Source organism: Oxyura jamaicensis, chromosome 9 (genome assembly GCF_011077185.1).
Source record: "Oxyura jamaicensis isolate SHBP4307 breed ruddy duck chromosome 9, BPBGC_Ojam_1.0, whole genome shotgun sequence".
Lineage (NCBI taxonomy): Eukaryota > Metazoa > Chordata > Aves > Anseriformes > Anatidae > Oxyura > Oxyura jamaicensis.
The window spans coordinates 25,097,524-25,116,099 of NC_048901.1; the positions used below are offsets into that span (position 1 = coordinate 25,097,524).

The 18,576-nt window shown below is 49.7% G+C and overlaps 1 protein-coding gene across 13 annotated transcripts in view; it reads right to left on the bottom strand.

The window, feature by feature from the left end:
- Nucleotides 1–7,840: 7,840 nt before the first annotated feature.
- The window catches only part of MBNL1 (muscleblind like splicing regulator 1), a 71,549-nt gene continuing 60,813 nt past the window's right edge, over nucleotides 7,841–18,576 (bottom strand). For 6 of the 13 annotated variants that reach the window (XM_035334211.1, XM_035334210.1, XM_035334212.1 and 3 more), the window contains 4 exons: nucleotides 16,593–16,628; nucleotides 15,801–15,895; nucleotides 12,429–12,503; nucleotides 7,841–10,866 (listed from right to left, as the gene is read on the bottom strand). In XM_035334211.1, the coding sequence (XP_035190102.1) occupies nucleotides 12,447–12,503; nucleotides 15,801–15,895; nucleotides 16,593–16,628 (188 nt within the window). In that variant the 3' untranslated portion in view covers nucleotides 7,841–10,866; nucleotides 12,429–12,446. The remainder of the gene's footprint in view (nucleotides 10,867–12,428; nucleotides 12,504–15,800; nucleotides 15,896–16,592; nucleotides 16,629–18,576) is intronic. The other 7 variants (XM_035334201.1, XM_035334203.1, XM_035334204.1 and 4 more) reach the window with 4 other exon arrangements.

Genomic DNA, 18,576 nt, shown 5'->3' on the forward strand with positions numbered 1-18,576 from the left:
CTTCTGAAACAGGGCGAAATGCAAAGTGCCGGAAAATAAATCGGGAACTGGCCAGGCCTGCATCCTCGCGCTGAATTTGAAATTATGCATAAGAGGCATGTGAAAAGCAGAGCGAGGATCTGTCATTCTCTGATGTTCGGTGCTGCCCATGGGACATCGCCCGCGTGTTGGGGCATCTCCAGGCACGGCACCAGCCCCGTCCTGCCCCAGCCTGCCGGGGAAGAGGCAGAGCTGGCCCCGTGGCAGCGCCCAGCAGCCCCCACGGAGCTCGGTCTGAGCCCTGGGGGCTGGCGGGGGCCACGAGGCTGCCCCAGCTGCCGAAAGGCCGTGGGGAGCAGGTCTCCTGATGGTCTGTCAATGGAAGCCGTCGGCCGCTGCTGACCAAGTGCTGCCCGCGTCTGTTGGGCAGGGAGATGGTGCGTGTGCGGACTGGCAGCTGGGTTCGGTTTGGCTGCCCTGAAAGCAGAGCAAAGACTGAATTCCTGAGAAGGAAAACAGATTGGGAAATAGGAGATTGCCCAATATACCCACCGGTGAGTCACAGGGCTCGCCAGCCGCAAGTCTTTTGTTCGACTCGTGCATGCGAGAGGGGCTGGTTGCTGCCTGGGGAGTGACCGGGACAAAGTCAAGCCACGGCTTTGCCAGCGGGTGCAGGCACGCCGGGCCCCTCGCACAGCGGCCCTGGGACACGGCGGCAGGCGGGGTGGCAGTAAGGGAGGTGAGCGGGTGCATGGGTGCTGTGTTTGCCCGGGCTGCTCCAGCACTTACACTAGCCAAGCAGTGACTCGCAGCGGTCACTTCGTTACTGTCATTAAGGCATTTATTGCCAAGTGTCGGCACGCAGAAGGCTCCCGCACCCAGCTGGCCAATATCCACGTTTGCCAACAGCAGTCCTTTCACCTACCCGAGGTCCCTCCAAAGGAAAACAACCCGGGTCAATCTGAGCACGCTGGGTGTTAAGGGTCAGCCTCCGAGGTAGCTCTGAGCACAAACGCACGGAGCCTGCACCGTGGCACGAGCCACGTGGGACGCACAGGCTGCAGCACCCAGGGCAGCCGTGGAGCCCATGCAGCCGCGGGCAGCTCGGTGTGCCGAAGGTGCTCAGCAGCCAGCACCCCGTGCAGCCCCCTTGGCAGCCCTGCGGGAGGTGCCTGGCACCGGCTTTCGGAGGGCAGGGCAGGCAGGTCGGGCGGCAGGGCCCGCGGCTGCTCCTCGGCAGGAGGATGCCATGTCCCGTTGGTTCCCCGCCGCACACCGGCAGTGCCAACCCCCGGGGAAACGAGCAGCGGCTTGGCACGGAGGGCTTGTGCCCCAGTTTCTCCCCACGATAAACAAAGCGGCACTTCTTACACCCACTCTGCAAATACTTTTTTTTTTTTTTTTTTTTTGCTGTTTCTGACTGCCAAGGCACTTGGCAGCTGAGAGCCGTTTCCTGGAGCCTGCCGGGTGCCCGGTGGCTGGTGGCAGGGGCAGATGCCGGCCACAGACAGCAACGGGAGCGCGCATGGGTGCTGCTGCCGCGGCTCCACACCCACGGGGCATGGGGACGGACCTGCAGCCAACCCGGAGCGCTCAGTGATAGCCAGGGAAAGAGAAAGGGAAAGAAAGGAAGGCTCCAGAAAATAATAAAAATAATAATAACGGCAAGAATGAGTGGTTTTCATTTACAGCTCAAAATGCTTCATGCTTCTTCTCTGGAAAAAAGGCCAATAATGTGTGGGAGGCCAGAGAAGAGAGGGAGAAGGCTGAAGGAGAGTGGGGAGCCTGAGGAGGGGAAGGCCAAAGGAGAGAGGGAGGCCGGAAAGGTGATGGGCAGTGAAGGGGAGGAGGGGGCTGAGTGAGAGGGGGAGGCCAAAAGAGGGGAAGACCAAGAAAAGGGAAGGATGAAAGAAAAAAAAGCAAGGCCAAAAAAGACTGGGAGGTTGAAAAAGGGTGGGAAACTGGAAAAAAAGTGGGGGATGAAAAAATCAGCTGGAGGCCGAAAGAAAAAGTGGAGGCCAGCAGGCAGTGCTGAAGAGCAGAGCGGGGGGAGGCAGTGCCCGGAGGCCTCTCAGCACCGCCACCAGCGCTGGGGCGGCCACAGAGCCGGGGTGCCGGGCACTGAGGGGCTGCTGGGCGCAGATAAGCTGACGGGGGCCCTTCGCCGGCTGGAGCGCAGGAAGATGAAAGGGAGGGGACGGCTGAGCTCTGCAAGGCCTGCTGGCAGCCCTGCGGACGGGGACGGGGACAGGCACAAGGCACGGCGCGGGCATAGCCCCAGTGCCAGGGACGGGAGGGCGCAGAGGTGCCCAGAGCCCACCCGAGCCCCTTGCACCTCGCTGCCCCGCACGCCAGCAGCCCAGGCAATGCCCACCTGCAGCTGCAGGAATTCCAACCCTTGTGCTCCAGCCCCTGCCAAGGCCAGGGAAGCCGGGGAAGCTGTGCCACGTTACTGGGTTACTTTGGATAAATGATGAAGCTGCTTGATCTGCAAGTCCCCCGCTCAGTTATTTAACTCAAGGGCAGAGCTGTAGATGCAATTAAAAGCTGTTCAGTTTTAGGCTGTATTAGATTTTCTGTGCTCAGAAATCCTAGGAAGTGCGTGCCCTTAGCAAGAATATAATAGGCAAAGACAACAAACATTTTCTCAATTGGTTCTGGCAAATTCCCTAATGTATGCACTTACTCTCGCCTATCTACTTAAGTGATAAATTCCTAATTTTGGCACTTCTCCAAGCAGTTTAAGCTGGCATGTTTAAGTCAAGCTCCAGAATTTTCTTTATAAATAGTAAAGACCAAAGCAATTCTCTACAACATGCACCGTGTTAGCTGTGTCTCCAGGAGGTTTTCCATGCGTTGGCTGAGCGGGAATGCTGACGAGCCTCCCGGTGGCAGCACGCCTCCCAGTTTCAACTTATGGAAAATGAGAACGGGGTAATGCTGTAAGTTACAGATTTATGGATAATATGCACTGAAAACAAAAACAAAAACAAAAATAAAATAATTTAAAAAAAACAGCAGCGGGATGGTGACAGGACAGTGGCAGGATGGTGGCAGGATGGTGGCAGGCAGCAGGAAGGTGGCAGGATGGTGGCAGGACGGTGGCAGGATGGTGGCAGGACGGTGGCAGGACGGTGGCAGGACGGTGGCAGCCCCTGCAGAGCCCCTGGTGCCCCGGGCAGGGCAGGCGTGGCTCCAGGAGCAGCAGCGTCACCGGGGGCATTGCATCCCCATACAAACTCCTCACCTTACAGCCTCAGTGGGGCCCTCCCGCCACCAGAGAGTGTTGCTCATTAAGGAACAGGTGTACATATTTCTGCTGTCACTTGCATCTAGACATTTTGTCAGTACAGAGAGAGTGTCAGGACAGAGAGCATCACTGCTGCCGCTGCCGCGTCCCGGTGCACTGCCCACCTCCAGCTGGTTCATCTCCATCTGCACACCCACCGCGGCGCCACCGGCGAGCCTGCAGTTGGCTCGTTAATCACTGACTCATCGGCACCATCGCCGCCGTGACTCACCAGCCCATGGCACTCAGCCGCCGGGTCCCTGTGCTCATGGTGCTGCCCCGAGGTACTGCTGCTCCTCCTCTGCCCGTGGGCGGTCTGTGGGTTATGGCCAGGCACGTTACTGTCCTGGCTTGCCATGCGGCTCACTGCTGTGCAGGGCTCTGCTCTCACCGGCCCTCACCGCAGGCAGCCGGTGCCCGCGGCACTGCTGACCACGGAGCTCGCAGCGATGGCTTTGCAAAGCCACTCGGAGTTCAGGACAACACAGGTAGAGGTGAAAAAGCCCCAGGGCTTGCCCCACGCTGTAAGGATGAATGTTCACCAAACAGCATAAGGGTGTTTTATCAAACGGATGCAGTTAAAGAGATTAATATACCTGGTTTTAGGAGAAATTAATGGAGCAATTAATTGTCTAAGCGTCCTGAGGAGGGGATGCTGAGAGAGGCAAAGCAGCTCCCATAGCCAGCTCTGTCAGGCAGGGAGGATTCAGATTAATTCCCTCAGACTCCCCTCCATGCTCCTTTCTGTTCTGTATCTGCAGCTCTATTTTAGGAGGGAAGTTTCAACCCAGCACAGATGTTCAGAACCGGGTTTCATGCAGCAACAATCTTCTCACATCACTCTGCTCATTGCACTCCAGATTACCAATGCAGGAAGAGCTGCAGCCAGAACTGGCTGCCAGTGGCTGGAATGACACACCGAACACATTTTTCCCCTTGGATGAGTTCTGTGGGTGCCGGCAGGCCCATGACACACTCAGAGCCCCCTCCTGCATCCTACTCACCCAGGCCACCGTCGGAGCGGTGTGACACGAGGAGGCCACCGCCAGACACACCGGGCTGGGCTCCAGCAGCACCCAGTGCCCCCCCGGCCCAGCAGCGAGTCCCTTCTCTGGCCAAGGAGCCGGTGCTGGGCTGGGGGCGCAGGGACGCCCAACCCCGTGGTGCTGCCCCAGCCTCACCCAAGTGCTTCAAAGAGCAGCCCAAGTAGCACGACGCGCTGACGGTGGGTGCACGTACCCACACCGGGATGCCGCGGTACCTGCAGGCACCCCTCTGCCCTGACCCGCTCTGCTGCAGGAGCGAGCACGGGGCTCGTGTGTGTGCATGGCACAGAAAATGCATCGGTGGCAGCTTGCAGAGACCTCTGCAGGTTCAAGGAGCTGCCTGAGTGCAGAAGTGAGAATGAATTGCTGTGCTCCCAGGAACACTTCCTTTTTTGCTCTACCATCCATTTCTCAGCCTTGATAAGAAACAAGCGAGGTGTGGGTGGTCGGGATCACACGACAGCCTGCAACAGCACTGCAGGATGGGGCCTGGGCCTCGGGGCTGGGAGCTGTTGGCAGCTGGGGAAGTTACCGAGGAGCTGGCTTTAGGGGAACGAACCTGGGAGAGAACCAAGGGAAGCCCTGGGAGAGAGATGCTTTCCTAACCCAGGAGAGACCCTGGCCAGTTCCCAGGTGCTCGGCACCACTGCCTGCACGTGGCTGGACCAACCCCGGGCTGGGCCACCCCTTGCTCGCATGGCACTGCTGGAAGCACCCGAACACGCTCAGCCCCTGCCCGCCTCACTGCGGGCACCAGGAGCCCCCGCGGTGCCAACCCCCCTGCTCCGTGCGGGGCTGCCACAGCCGGGGGGATCGCCCCCCACGCGGCGTGGCCGTGGCTGCGTGGTGCTGAGCGTGGTGCTGAGCGTGGTGCTGCCCGTGCCGGCTCACAGCACGGCAAGCCCTGCAGGTCGGGAGCGCAGCGGCTCTCAGTGGCTGACTCTGGTTTTTATCCTCCGCTAACAGGAGCACACTGAGGGAGGGAGCTGGGTACTGGGCCAGGCCTCTCCTCGTGCTTCCTTTCATGATTTCAACACTTCTCACACTTACGCTGTGCTGAGCTCGGCAGCCATGGAAGGCAGGAGCAAGCTGGAAGCTTGCAGGCCCAGGGGCCCGGCACAGCTCCTGCCCGCCCGGCTCTTTGCACGCTGCCAGCCCCTCTCGGCGCTGCTGCACGGCACTGGGGCACTGGTGGCCCCGGGGGGCACACAGGGACCCCCCGCCACTGGCACACGCGTGCCCTGGGGCACCCTGTGCAGAAGAAAATCTCCTCCTGGTGCTTGTCTTCTGCACAGGGATGGCACCAAGCTGGCAGGATGCAGAGGGGTATCTGTGACCTTACCGAGCCCACCAGCTGGGCTGGGACCCACCCCTCAGCACAGGCCAGCTCGTTGCAGCGAGTTCCCCCGACACTGCATGCTGTTAGTACTAACAATAAGGCACACCGCTCACTTACTGTCAAGCTTTTAAAAGCCAGCAATGCCTGAGAGGAAGGTACAAAACGCTAACTTCCTTTTCCTGGACTAGAGGTACACATTGAACAGAAAAATGAACAGTGGGCGGCAAGGCAATTAGCAACACTGCTCCTCAGAAGGGTTGGTTTTGTTTTGTTTTATTTTCCTTAGGCTGATTTTGCAACCCCCCCAAGCAGAGTGCCAAGGCTACGAGGCAGCCGGGGCTATGCGCCTGCAGCAGGAGCAGCCCCAGGGCCCCGCGGCCAGGACGTGGCCGGGCTGGGCAGCCAGCGCCGCCGGGGCTCTGTGGCCGAGGGCTGATAGCTGCACCTAGGGGGGAGCAAAGGGAAAGTCGTTCTGTTGTCACGAGATGGTTTTTCTCGTGCAGATGCTGCTCTCCAGCACCCCTCCTCCTTCCTGGCCCAGCACCCCTGGGCATCTCCCCACCACCCCGTGTCCAGCCCTTGCATTCCCCTGCCCCCAGCCCCGGGGGCACCCTCCTGAGCACTCAGCTCCTTTGGGCAGTGCCACAAGTGCCTCCCAGCTGCCCTAACTTGTACCCGAATGCACGCGGAAGCAGTCAAAGCGGTTTTGATCTCTCTGTTCCCCAAACCTGACCGAGGGTCTGCTCCGTGCCCACGGCACCCCCACCCCCGCCCTCACAAGGGAGAGCCCCCCCGTCACCCCAAGGGGCATTGAGCATGCAGCGCTCTGCCACAGGCCGTGTGCTCCCAGAAGAGCTTCACCTGCCTGTTCCCACCCCATAATCATCACACCTCCCCTTATTTAACTGAATGTGTTCGTTCCCAGCCAGCGACAATTTCCATTCCTGCCACAACCAGCCTGCCAAATCCCCGCGGGTGAGCGGCTCCCAGGAGGGGGCTGCTCCAGGGACAGGGCACACCCGATGTGCTTCGCTGTGCCCCGGGGCGCTGCCGGGGGCTCCTAGGGATGGCTGCACCTTTACCTGCAGTGTGTTCCTGGCGCTTGGTTTCCTCCTGCGGCTTCAGCAGACCTCGTACCTGGCCCCCCGCAGCCCCCGGCTGAGCAGGGTGCTCAGCGCTGAGACCAAGGGGTCTGTGCGTTGGGCCGAGGAGCGGACGAGGCCAGCACCAGACCTCCGAATGCCGTTTCCACGAGCTGCTCCCGGGCTTTGCTAACACCAAACACCAGAGACGGGGCAGCCTTTGTGAGAAACAGCTGTTCTGGGTGCCAGAGGTCAAGACACGCACTCAAGGTGAGTTTGTTGAATTAAGCCTGTGATTTTTTCAGTCGCAACTCTGATGAGAAGAGTTATTTATCAGAAGGAGCCGAGCGCAAGGAAGCGGTGTCATGGGGCTCCCTCTAACGTCGGCCCTGGCTGCACGGCTCCGCTGCCGCCTGCTGCGCCAGGGCTGGGTGCGTGCCGAGGGCACGGTGCGCTGCTCCCCGCCTGGGACGTGCAGCCCAGGGGGTGGTCTGATCCACGCCATCCCCTTTCTCTACATTTACCCTCCGAATTTAACGTAATAACGCCCTCTACACTTACCATTCTCAGTATGCAGTCTATATTTAACACAGGATGTGATGTGAAAGAAAAAAAAAACAGTATCAGCATCTGGGCTTTCTTCCCCACAAATAATGTCCCTGAGGTCACAGAAATACACAGATGAAGTTAAAATGTATACAAAAGGAGGTGCTGTGGCTTTTAACTTGATATAGAAAAACATAATTAAGAAAGAGAACTTTTATTAGGGCAATTTCACTTTATTTTTCCATACAGCAAGGTCAACTATAGCAGTAATAATAAAATAAGCATAAAAACAAATTGCAGCCCAGGACAGAGTACATAATTTGGAGCAACTACAAGCAAAAAGTAAGTCTGTGATTACATAATAGTAAAACCAAGCACATCTGTCCTTTCAGCAGATGAAAGTTGCGGGGTTGCAAATAAGTGCAACTTATTCGTTATTCAGTATGAGTACTGGAGAGATCAGATAAAGGAATGGCCCGATCACTTTTTCTTTCCAGCTTTGGCATCAATAATGACAAGGCTTCTTGAATGCTTTCCGTTAAAACTGTAAAATTTCATAGTTTTTTTTTTTTCACCTGCTAAAAGAACAGGACCACTACAGCAATAAAAAATAATCACATAACAACTACAGCTACGGTGTGCTGTTTGGTTTGCCTGTTCATGATTTAACTTTTTGTGAAAGTCAGTATTTGTTTTGAAGAATCTTTTTTTTGTGAACAATAAACCACTGAAATTGTCAGAAACTGGTTTGAATAGTATATATCTTTAATATATTTTTGATACTTTAAACATGCAGTAGTTTTTGAATAATGTACGGAATATTTGATCCATGATTTCACCTTGATGGTTTGAAGTACCTGCTTTTTTTTCTTTTTTTTTCTTTTTTTTCCTTTTTTTTATTAATGATTTTCAGGCAGATTTGAACCAGTGGAGCTTTTGTCAGTCATGAGATCTTGGAAGGATGGCATATCTTTCCAGCTGAAAAAATCCTGGCAAACTACAAGCTGTCCACATAAAGCAAAGCAACTTTTTTGAAGGGGTATGGAGTGCTAACTCTGTGCCACTTTTGCAAGCAATTTTGTTCAGCCTGTCATTTTGTTAGCCTTAACAAAACTCCTTGTAATTATAGACATTTTTATTCAAAATAAGATCTTACTATTATACAGGTTTCTCTCTTTTTTGACTATATACAGAAGTGCAAAAAGTCAACCTTCTCTCTATACGTTCCCACATGCTAAACTGCAGCATAATCAACCCTCAAGAGTTTGCACACACACACTATAATTCTTGTTACGTAAACTTTGAGTATTTGGATTATCAACAAAACGTCCCTTGATCTATTGATTATGCAGCTTATTTATAACAAGGCCTGATATTCAGGGATTTCAAAAAATATTTAAACAATATTTTAACATTTGAAATGGATACAGTAGAAAATAAATTTTATTCTAATATCTAGGAACTAGATTTTCTCATAATAACTAATTACAAACAAAATAAATCATCAAAATATTACTCAATTGTCTGCCAGGATTGTTGCGATAGCAACAACTTAACTTCTTACTTAGCAATGATTATATAATTATAAGATATCCATATAAAAGATCTTTGTTCTTTTAATGAAAACTAGACAAGAACTAACGATGACTGACATTCTTACATTGTAATATTAAATCAGTAAAATATAAATCATTTAGTCAACAATAATACGAATATTCATATGACACTACATGTAAATTCAAAACTGAGTATGTTATGAAGAAAACTACTTTTTTTTTGTATTTTGAAAAATTCATCAGTAAACTCTAATAAAACAAAATTCTATAAACTGAAATGGTATTCAACTGGTAATAGAAAATGAAAACAATCTAATAAATGTAAGAAATAAAAACTACACTTTTAACAAGAAAAAATAAGTAATATTCTCTAATGTTAAGTAACTACAATAACATGTGAAGTCACCTATACTTTCTTAACACGATTGAAATTACATTGGTATGGGTTTTAACCCGTAATGTAATAATCTAAGGCTTTAATAGATGTACAGTACAATCAGTAAAATCAACACATCATTCTTATACTATAAAGCATCTCTCTCAAGCATAAAAACTTGCAGTAAACTTGGAAGTATGGAGAGTTCTACAACCGAACTCGCGCTTCTTCCACTCCACGCTATGCTACCAGTGACCTGGCCCCCACTTCAGCACTTTGCTGAACAGAGCAAAAATATCCTTTACTAGCTGCAACATCCAAACCACAAAAAGGAATTCCTTTGGATGAATCCATTCTTAGAACTTGAATGCACATCTATTTTTTTGTTTTTATTTTGTAAAGGCTTTCTAAGGCTATAAGCAGTTAATCTGAACAAAAAAAAATCACATATAAAACTCACCCGAGTATTTAACCCACCCAATTTCTATGCTAATTAACATCTCCATTTTTTCATATTTTGGTTTGTCATGCATCTGATGTCAGTGCTTCTTTCGTCTTTGTTTAGAGTCACTATTTAATGCGTGACTTTGATGAAGTAAAAGTGAAACCCATCTCTGCAAAGCATTTATAGTCCTTTCGACTTTCGACAGAGGCTATAAATAGAAGCAAAAGAAGTTCCTCAAACATGTGTTACTGTGTCTCAGAAATGGCTTTTCCCTTTCATATATCATGTTATACAGTAAAATACGCATAAATATTACACTATAATGCCTTAAAATAGTTTATATATATGTCCAGTATGGGTTAATTTGTACGGCTAGAATATCTCTCTTGTGCTGTCTAACGTTACTGTAAGGAGTAATTGGCCATTTCTGAGACAGCTTTGGTTTTGAAACAGAATGGTGCCCTTTGACTGATTAGTACTAGTAAAGTAAGTGAAAATGTGGTTCTGAAAATAACACTGCAGAAATAATACTCTAATCTGATGTACAGTCTATGGCACTTCATGAGAATCCTTAACAACACGGTACTTAAAGCCATGGATGTGCTTTAAAATATACACAGTTGTGGTTTTGCTTGGCACATTCATCTCTGTCAGATACCTCTCTTACCACTTCTTACAATCTATTACATTAAAAATATTACTCTTAAACAAAAATTACTGTGCATGCACGCTCTCATCTATAATGGCAATTTTAAATACAAGGTGCACCTTTGTTATTTGTAAACCTTGAAAGAAATAAACTTACTTTAAAAAATTATATCTTGGTCTACAGACGTACCAATACATAATAGGTTTATGGTTACACCATAGTCTGTCTTTTCAAGGTGACATACGTGATTATGTAGGAAATAGACTACATATGCATATTCAAATACATATGCATACTTCTGTGCTAGAAAAGATAGACGATGTTGTAGTTTTAGACAATAAGATCACCTCAGCACAAATATCAATTAAATGTACAAAGTATATAGGCAACAGTGTGCAGTGGATTTCCAAGTTCTGGTTTCGTCTCGTTAACATGCAATGTGTGGATGTCTTACTGCTGAGGGAGTTTCCGAGTGTCGCTTGACGGTATATACATTATGGCTAATGAACTTGTCCTGTTCTCAACCCAAACACACTGTCCTTTTCTCCTTAGTTATGATCTGGAAAGGAAAAAAAGACAAATCATTTTCAACACTTTCGGAATGTTTTTTAGCACCACATGAGCCCAAACTCTGTATTTGCAATGAAAGGGAAATCTGCCACTGAACACTGGGGAAGTTTGCATCCAAAAACCTTCAGGATTTGCCATCTATATGCCCTTGTAGCAAAGGTTCACTTTACACACAAAATACACAGTGATAAAAGCACACAAACTGCCCCCCGGTGTTCCCGAGCCCACAGCCACTGGAATTTGGGGGAGTTTTATGGACTCCAATGCCCAGCTCCCGGGAAGCAGAGATCCCCACAAAAATGCTGTGTGAGCGCTGCCCGAGCAGCCAGGTGCTCCTCTCTCTCCCCAGGTCCTTTTGCCACTGCCCCTGGAAAATACGGGAGCCCAGCTCTGCATGAGGCACCTCAGCCTCTCTGGGAGCCTGGGCCCTCCCGACCGGCTGCCCCTGGGTAGCTCCTTCTCTGGTCTCTGTTGACTACCACAGGGGAGACACCTCCAGGGAGGAATTCCTCCCCGCACGGCAGGAGGGCTCTAAACCAGGAGCTCTTTTATTCCCAGCTGTCGGCAGAGGGAAGCCTGATAGCAAGCATGCACTGCAGGGGAGAGGCACCCCACCTAAGCAGTTACAAAATGGTTATGCTTGGCTGGAAGGAATAACGATCGTCATAAACCCACTGTGGCAAATCGGTCAATATTCACCTTAAGTAATAATTCCATTATGGTCAAGCCATTCGGTGAAAAACACAGCAGAAATGGGGTACAGGAGAGAGAAGGATAATGCAAATCACAGGGGATCCTACAGGAGGTGATGTGCTGCTGATGCTCTTAATTACAACATGCAAATTAGCGAGAGTGTGGAAACTACAATTTACTCGCAGGAAGATACAGGGGAGAAAAATCTCTCAAGCTGAGGCACGCCGACCTTCGGGCTCTGCAGGACGAAAGGCTCCAGGCCCACCGCCGGCGTGCCCTGCCTGCAGGCACCCAGCCCAACACAGCGCAAGCACAACCTGAGCGCTCTGACCTCCCTCTGCCACGTAACCCACGCCAGAAACATGCTACACCTAACACGTTTTCTGACAGTCTGTGTTCAGAGGAAATCGGGCTTCAGCTTGGTGACTAACCCTGTGGTGTCACAGACGCTGGCTTTCCAAATCTGGAGATTTAAAATCAGTTCTTTCTAGAGAGAGCTTAGCATCAACCACCTCTCACCTAGACCTGCCAGCCCCTGGCTCACCTTAGTGGCTGGAGCCGTAACCCTTTGTAAGCATGAAGTAAGGCTCTAGTTAGAGAGGCTCAGTGTTCCCAAGTACATCCGTACGTATAACATGCTCTTCCTGTACAGACAAATACCAACACCTGGTCCAGAACGGCAGCTAGCTACGGGATCTCCTCCCTGAGCAATCTGTGCCGGGGGAGCTCAGCCCCGTTCCCCACCCATCTCATTACCTTTCTTAGAAAGAAAATGCAAACATTCGCTCCCTGAGAAAGACAAATTATGCACACATAGTAAGTACGAAAACTGCAAGCAACAACACGTTGGGAACTTACTGTTTGATGACAAAATGTCTACATCTGTGTAACATACTTGTGGCTAGTCAGATGTTCGGCAGATATTATGGGTATCTATAGGTAAAAAATGTCAACAATGAGTAACGTGCAAAGAGCCAACCCAGACACAGCAGTTTGCTACAGAACATAACAGTTTGGAAAGGTGAGGTTCAGCTGTGAGTTGGTGGATTTTATATTGTAACTATAAGTTAAAAGTCAACTGAAGTGCTACAAAGCAACTTAAAACTGGAAGACAATGTGTTAAGTACTACTGACAAATACAAATACTGTTGGTCGTTCAGGAAATAAGAGAAGTTACAATCTATAACAGTCATGCAGTGCAGTAATTGAAAATAGCCCTTTTTGTTGGCCTACACAAAATTCTGTGCTTTCAGTGCATCATTTAAAATGATAAATTCTACAATGGCCTGGTTTCGGTCTGGTTTTGTGAAGTGTTCACTGCTTTCCTTGTCCCTGCTTATGCAGGCACGAGCTGTGTGCCCTCTGCGCAGCCCCGGGGCATCGCGGCGCAGCAGCTGGAAGCTGGGGCTGCCCGAAGCAGTGCAACACTTCTCAAAACCTCGGTCTGCACAAACAGACGTCACTACCTGGCTCTCTGAAGTGTCCCATCAACTCTTTTTCCTTTTTTTTCTTTTTAATGTAAATCGCAGTAGATTACAAGCAGTACAAATAACAGAACATACATTCTGCACCTCATTTTGGGTCCCAGTCCTGCACCCCTCTGGTGTGTGGTACACAGACTAAGGCCACTGGGAGGGAGCCTAAGCAGACCTTGCAGGTCCGGCCCTTCACAGGGGAAAACAACAACGCACACAAATACCAGGAGAGCTGTGTATGATCTTGCAATGCAAACAGGACAAGGAAGTCCAGCTGGAGGGAGCAAGTAGATGCGTTCATGTACAGGAAGACATGCTGGGGCATATGACACAGAACTGCTTTGTATGACCACAAACAGCTGCTGCGCTTGAAAAGCCTTTTTTTCCTAGTGGGTACTACAGTTGGTCTCTTAATCCGCACAGGGAGAGGCGTGCAGAGGCTGACTCAGCTACACCACCTGCAGGACTTGGTCGTGTTTCCTCCGCCCTTTGTGCCCTCTCCACCCCTGCCAACTTCACACAACCCTGCCACATCGCCAACTTGTACAGAAACGTGCTTCGAGGGGAATGAAGCTTCTCATACCATTTTTGTCTACTGCTGCAGGACAGGCTGTTGCACCCAACTGTGTAGAAGCATCAGGGATAGTGCTGTTGAGACATACCAAGGACCTTCAGCACCAGTCAGTGAAGATGAAGGGCCAGATCTTAAGACTGTCGGCATGCATGCACATTGCGTCGTGTGGCATTAAGTGACTTCAGCATCGCTCACATGGTATATACATATATTAGCCATATATGTATATATTGAGGCTTGGCTGCAGTACTGCACTACGTGTTATGAGGCTCCGGGAAGGATATGCGTGAAATGATCTGATTCTACAACAGAAAGTTTCCCTGTAATCTGTTTGGGAAAGTGCATGGTAACTGGGACAAAGAAGGTTTGGAAAAAATAATGGTGGTTTTCTGTGGCTTGGCTCGTTCTTGCTAGTCTGTGGACTTACGGAATGTAAGGGTACATGCTTACATTAACCCTGCAGTGCAGCAAATTACAGTACTACGATATTTGGGCAGACAAGTGCTCGTTTGCTAGGGTGACGTGTCCGCAGAGGTAGTCACACCTATAAGCTACCTTTCCAAAAGACTAAGGAATTCTGACGCTGGTTTACACCCAGGAGTGATGGGGCCAGTCGGCAAACATTTCCCACAGGCAGGAAGCGCTACGTGGTGAGCAGGTCGGGCTGAGGTGCGTGTGGAACCGTGACATACCCAGACATGGGATGTGCACACCCTTGTCTCACTGCAGTAAGGGAATTTTTGGAGCAGTATTTTGAGAGATCAGTAAGCAGACAGGTTAACGGAGAACGTACAGCTGGGCTAGTACAAAAAGGTCCTGCTCAACAGGCGAGGGTGGACAGGCTGGAACTCAACGGCTCCGCAGCCAGCCCAGCGGGAGCACGAGGAACCCCAGCGGCACGCCGCAGGAGCAGCCTCAGCCGCTCTCGGGGCTGCGAGCACCCCCAGGCACAGAGGCACAGTGCAGCAGGACACGGGCACGCTCTCAGTGCTTCACCTCCTGACGGATGCACCAGGGGAGCTCAGAACTGCTCGGGGGCAGCCCTCAGGACTTCAGTCGGAGCTGTGTCTATCTCAGGCGAGCCTACCTTGAAATCGGACCTTTATTGCCAGAATTAATTACAAATACAGAGCCAAACTTGCAAAATGCTAAAGGCAGCGTTTAGTTCCCCCTTCTAAAAGGCACGTGTGGCTCCCTCTGGTCTGGGAGTGAAACCTGCGTCTCAGACCAGAACTGATGCATTAATGATAGAAGGCACTTCTCAATCTCTAGTGAAACTCACAAAATCATTTGTTTTTCTAAAAGAAATAAGATGGTCTTTTAAAACTTTTTGTTGTTACCCTTCTAGCCAGATGCACTACAGGAATCTGCACTTCTGACAACCCAGCTAGATAAGAACACGAGGCCGCTCTCCGTTCTCCAGAGCAGCTTCAGCTGGCACGTGTGGGAACTGCAGCTACTCCGGGGCTTATCTTTAGAGCAGAGTTTGTGGCTTCTCTGGGAGGACTTCTGATTACTTATTTAGTAAAGCACTATTTTTTTCTCCCTAAAATACGTCCAAACATGGAAATAATCAGGGTAGCTATTTAAAATAAAAACAGATTTTAACGGGCATTTTGTTAGCTGTGGTTTGTCTACTGCAAAAAGCACCGAGCTCTCTCCTAGTGGAATCACAAGTGGAAACAAAGGCTTAAAACATGCTTCTGTGTGGCCCACGCTCAAATGTTTTTGTTTTGCTTTTGGAAGAGCTGAGGAGAGTCAGAACATGTTCAGACTGCTAAATTCAGACTGTTAAAATTCGGATCCTGCCATCCCTCTGCACAAGTTTCACTGGTTTTGACTGGACTTCTGCATGAACAGGAACCATAGGCTTATGGACAGAAACAGAGATAAATAACGGGTTCCGTGCATTATCCCTTTTCTCTTTACATCTCTGAGAGCAGAAATAAGCAGCACAGCCCATAAATGTTAAGACTGAGTCAGAAACTCTATTATCAATTATTTTTAGCATCAGAAATGGAACTGCAGCACCTTTTGAGCATGGATAGAGGCTTATTAAGCTGTGCTGCAGGTCTTAGAGAGAATGTGTAGGCCAACAAGAGGTAAAATCAAAACCCCCATGCTCATTAAAAGCACCAATTTCAAGTTGTCTGTAAGGAACAAAGCTGTAAATTAGCAAACCTGGTTGGCTGTGGCTGTTGCAGCGAAGGGAACACTTGTGGCAGATGTTGTTGCTGCAGACACAGTGGCTGGCGTAGCACCGTGCACCATGGGAACTTTCGGAAGGAAAATCATATAAGCAAACATACAGAAGAGTGTAGCAGTATGGGAACCAGAGCGACATGTGGAAGGATAATTGAGCATGGTATTTATCACAGCAAAAAGCCCGAGACATCATTGCCAGCGCGTGACATGCAATCACAGTGCAAAGCAGGACAACATTCCAGGGAGAAAGAGGGGAGGGATACGAAAGAGAAAAAAAAGGGGAAAATGCTTGTTACCATCAAATCAAGAAAATTGACACAAACAAGCTTAATCATTTCAATACCAAAATCAACAGAAGAATTTTAAAATGCCCTTATATTTACAATTCTTTGTCTTTAAAAAATTCAACCCAGATATTTACTGCAAACAGAAATTAATCTTGTTGAAGGACAGTATACTTCTACGTCGCTATAGTACGATACAGTCTTTATTTAACACGAGATAGTTTCTAAACACTGGAACTCATAGTCCAATCAAAATCCACCAAGGAACAATGTGCAATTCAAAAACTGCTGTACAAAATTAACAACGTCCATGTATCCGTGTCAATTAAATAAAACAATTGCATTTAATTGACAGGTGTTAGTGCAGGAGGCTAAGGGAGATGGATTGGCACGAGAGCTGTACGTTAAATCTAGCAGTGGATTTTGAGGGTCCGTGAGCTGCACCACAGGTTTAAGATAATCAAGAAACAAAGCTGGCACCTACCAACACTTGTAGCGGGTGTCATGCACAATATTGAGCCTGCCCATCATGCATTGCAACAGGAAGGTGGATTTGGAAAGGGAAAAGAATTAAAACAACCCATCACACGTGTCATTAGAAAACTTCATTTGAACAAAGAAGAAAAATTGTTATTATGGGAACAGTGGCACGTAACCGTCAGCACAATCAAACCATACAGTAGCACAGCGATCCGTCAGAACTAGCGTCCAGTGAAGGGCCGAGCTGGGTGCTGGTGCACTGTTCGCCCCTGGGACTGAAATCTGAGCGCGGCCAGGAGAGCTCCTGTAGCTTTATCACAGCCCTTTGTGTCTGTGTGCCTTTGCCTTTTGACACAAGCTTTGTAGCGGTTGTTAAATGGGGTCCCTCGGCCGTGGCAGACTCGGAAGTGCAGCAGCCTGCACGGCCCCAACGCCGAGCGCTGCTTTGGCCATCGCTGCCCTAAGAGGCAGCGTGAGGCTGCTGGTGGCCGCAGAGCGACGAGGGGGACCTGGATATGCCCCCTGTGCTGCCGAGGACAGCGGAGACAGCGCTGCCGAGGACAGCCGCTCTGCCCCGCGCAGCGCCATGGCCGGCACACTGCTGTGCCCCCGAGCAGTGACACGATTGTACTGATCCGTTACTTGCCACCTGGCGGCCCAACGTTCAGGTAATAGATAGGGAAAAAAAGGAAAGGAAAAGAAAAAGAAGTGGCTTCGGCATACAGCGTTTGTGTCCTATCTGGGTGAGCCCTGAGCGCTGTCAGCGGCATAGGAATGGTTCTGCCTGTCTCCCTGTCTGCTTGCTTCGCATGCGCGTCCGAGGAGTGACTGGAAAGCCACACTGCCCCTGCAGCATATGGCAATGCCCAGGAGGACTCGTCTGGCTTTTTTTCTACGTTATGGGACAGATTTCAAGCTGCCAGAGTTTGTGCTCGTAACCTGCAACCCTCCTTAGGTGATACAAACCTACTGAAGGGACAGCCTCTGGGGAATCCTTCCCTTCAGCTACAAGGCCCAGAGGAGCGTGGTGTGCTGTAGACACTAAGGTATCTGTTTTAAAATGTCAGTGAGCTGGTGTTTGCTCATGTTACATAGCACACTGCCTTCCACCAGGCCAAACTCAGATTTTGTTTTGGTTTGAATAGTGATGTTTCAGAACAACCCTTTTTAATAAAAGATTTACTTTCTACTTAATAAATGTCATTTATTAACAACGCTAGCTGTGCCCAATGCCACAGACACTAAAACAAGCCCTGAAATCTGGAGCGGAGAGGGAGCTGGACACGGGAGCAGACCCCAGCAGACGCCCGCGCGAGCTGCTGCCGTTCCGTGACAGCAGCGAGGGGACGGGAGCTGGTTGGGCTGGAGCCACGGGCTGCAATGGCACGAGCAGCAACTCGGGAGCATCTAACTGAGCAGGCAAGAAGTCAGTCAGCAGAACTACTGCTGGGGACAAGGTCATTCCCTGTCCTCAGTGTGTCTGTAAGGCTACAAAGAAAAGGGAATAATTCTGTTTTCTAATTACTGTTCTATTTCTGTGTCTCAGAGAAGACTGGGGATGCTCACAAAGGTTAAAAGAAGGGTAGCTCTCCTGACTTCCCAGTATGTGAATCATTGCTGAAGCCAATTGACTACTTAGAGGATTAAAGAATGGAGCAAAATTTGGCTATGAATTACACTGAGTAAAATTCAGTCCTGCTTATGACACTTTGGGTGTTAACGAGCTTATACAGAAGAACCTCTGAGTTCTGCCTCTCCGCAGAAGTGCCCTGTTTATAAGGTAGCACAAACTTCATTGCATCTGGAATACTGTGCCATTCCGTGCATAATTAGGTCTACACACTAAAAACAAGTTAGATTTTTGTAACGATTCTTTGAAATACCCCTGCAAAGCTTTTCAGCTCAAACTGGTAGCCTGAGCTATCATCATTAGCATTATAACCAGTGCCCCAAGTTCTGAACGGGAACTGCAGCAAATGAACATAAGC